Genomic DNA, 2052 nt, shown 5'->3' on the forward strand with positions numbered 1-2052 from the left:
TAATAGCATCACAATACGATGTTGATAATGATGATAATGATCATCATCATTGATATTATTATTTATTTTTATTTTATTATCATTGTTACTGAGACTACTGGCTAATAAAAAAATATAGAAAATGGGAAAATGTGATAAGGAAGCACAATTTGTTTTTCATGCTCCTGTGTAATTTCTTATTTCTGTAAAATAGTTTATCTACTGCAGTATATTTTTCATTATTTCTGTGAATATGGTGTTTTTTCTTTGTTTTTGCATTTCCTTCTTTTTTGTTTCTTTAACTGTCGGCATTATCAGGATAATTAGTGTTACTGTCTAACATTTCTAGTTCCCTGAATGCAGTATGAAAAATATAAATACCAGTGCAGATATGAACTTATTCTACTTTGTTCTTTTCCTTTTCATTCCCTAGGGACCGGAATGGAGCTGGGAGGACCAGCTTCTGAAGACGCGAGAGGGACCCGCAGGAAAAAGGAAACGCGGGAAGACTATCCTGTGGAGGCCTGGCAGCGGCCGCCATGTCGACGAGGGGCGTGATTCCTACCGTCCTTTCACTCACGTATCCAGGGTTGTCCACCTCGGGGAGGCCCTAGACATCTGCTTCAACCGGAGGATGAAGCCAAAGAAAGTGCAAACGTTTAGCAGCATCGACTCCCGCGAGCTGCCCGCGGACCACCCCTGCGCCAACATGAAAGTGCTTTGGTTCGGCGCCGATAACCAGGCGGAGGAGGAGCCCTCCAACTGGTATGGCAATGTTGAGTTCGCTTTGGACGCGCAGATTCTGCTGACTCAGTGGAAGTACTGCTTCTGGGTGGAGATGATGACGGCGCCGACACACACGGCTTCGCGGATACTGCTCACCAACAAAGACTACTCATCAGTGCTGCCCAGGTTTTACAGCAGCCACGCTGGTGGCCCGTGGCAGGTGACGCCTGAGGGGCATAAAGGACTCGTCCAGTGCTCACGGTACCGTTTCATGGGCACCAATGTCCACAGCCACGCGCTGGAGTTCATGATCGAGGCAACTCCAGAGGATGAGAGGGCCATCCTGGCGGCCTGCCAGATATCCTTCAAAAACCACGACAGAGCAAAACACATGAATATACCACACGTGTGCAACCGGCACCAGAGGCTGGGCACGCCGTGCCCCACGCCCTTCAACGCAAGCCAGACTGCACGGGAATTCTTCAAACACATCCAAAGGAGCTGCATGCCCTGGAGCAGGTTACCGGGGAGGCTTTCTCCAGAAGCTCAGAAGCAACTGGAATTCTTCAACGAAGATGAAAGAAGGATTGCCATGCAGAAGTATTTTGTGTCTCCCCCGGTGTATTCTCAGCAAGGGCTTTACCTACAGAATCAGATGTATTATTTTTAGTGCAGGCTGTTGTTTTACTTTCAGTTTGAGTGTTATTTTAAGTTACAGCTTTCCCATATATATATTTCCAAGAGTGAACCGATATATTTATACATGGAATTCGATTACAATTAAATATAATCAATATTTTATTTACAAAAGTATTGGTATGTGCATATGATTCAATCCTTTTCTCACCCCCCCCCCCCCTGTTATTTCCATTTCGCCGTGTTTCTCCCTTTCTCCATTTTTTTATTTCCCTCTGTCTCCACTTGCTCCTTTCCCCGTTTTCTTTTTGTATTTTTTAACAGGTATTAATAATACAATTAATAGAAATAATAAAAAAGATATAAAAACAATCATAATAATAATAATAACGTAAATCGAAATTTCAATTTTTGTAATTGTTATCAATATTATTAAAATTATTACAGTATTAATATTTTTTCTGCAATTAAAACAACAATAATGACAAAAATAACAACATAATAATTATTAAAATAATTATTTACAATATTATCGTTATTATTGCAAATATTACAGTTGTATTTTTTTTTTTCTTTTACAATTATACCAATAAAAAAATATCAAAAACAATAATAACAATTCTAATAATAATGATAGCAATATTATGATAATTAGTGTTGTTTTCATTATTATTGTTATTTTTTTATAATTACAGTTATGATGATTTTTTT

At 39.4% G+C, this 2052-nt stretch overlaps 1 protein-coding gene across 1 annotated transcript in view; it reads left to right on the top strand.

Moving 5' to 3' along the window:
* The window catches only part of LOC125028068, a 7907-nt gene extending 6389 nt beyond the window's left edge, over nt 1-1518 (top strand). Inside the window, exon 4 of the mRNA XM_047617369.1 lies at nt 413-1518. Within this exon, the coding sequence (XP_047473325.1) occupies nt 413-1375 (963 nt within the window). The 3' untranslated portion in view covers nt 1376-1518. The remainder of the gene's footprint in view (nt 1-412) is intronic.
* The last annotated feature ends 534 nt before the right edge of the window (nt 1519-2052 follow it).

The sequence above is a fragment of the Penaeus chinensis genome, chromosome 1, assembly GCF_019202785.1.
Source record: "Penaeus chinensis breed Huanghai No. 1 chromosome 1, ASM1920278v2, whole genome shotgun sequence".
Lineage (NCBI taxonomy): Eukaryota > Metazoa > Arthropoda > Malacostraca > Decapoda > Penaeidae > Penaeus > Penaeus chinensis.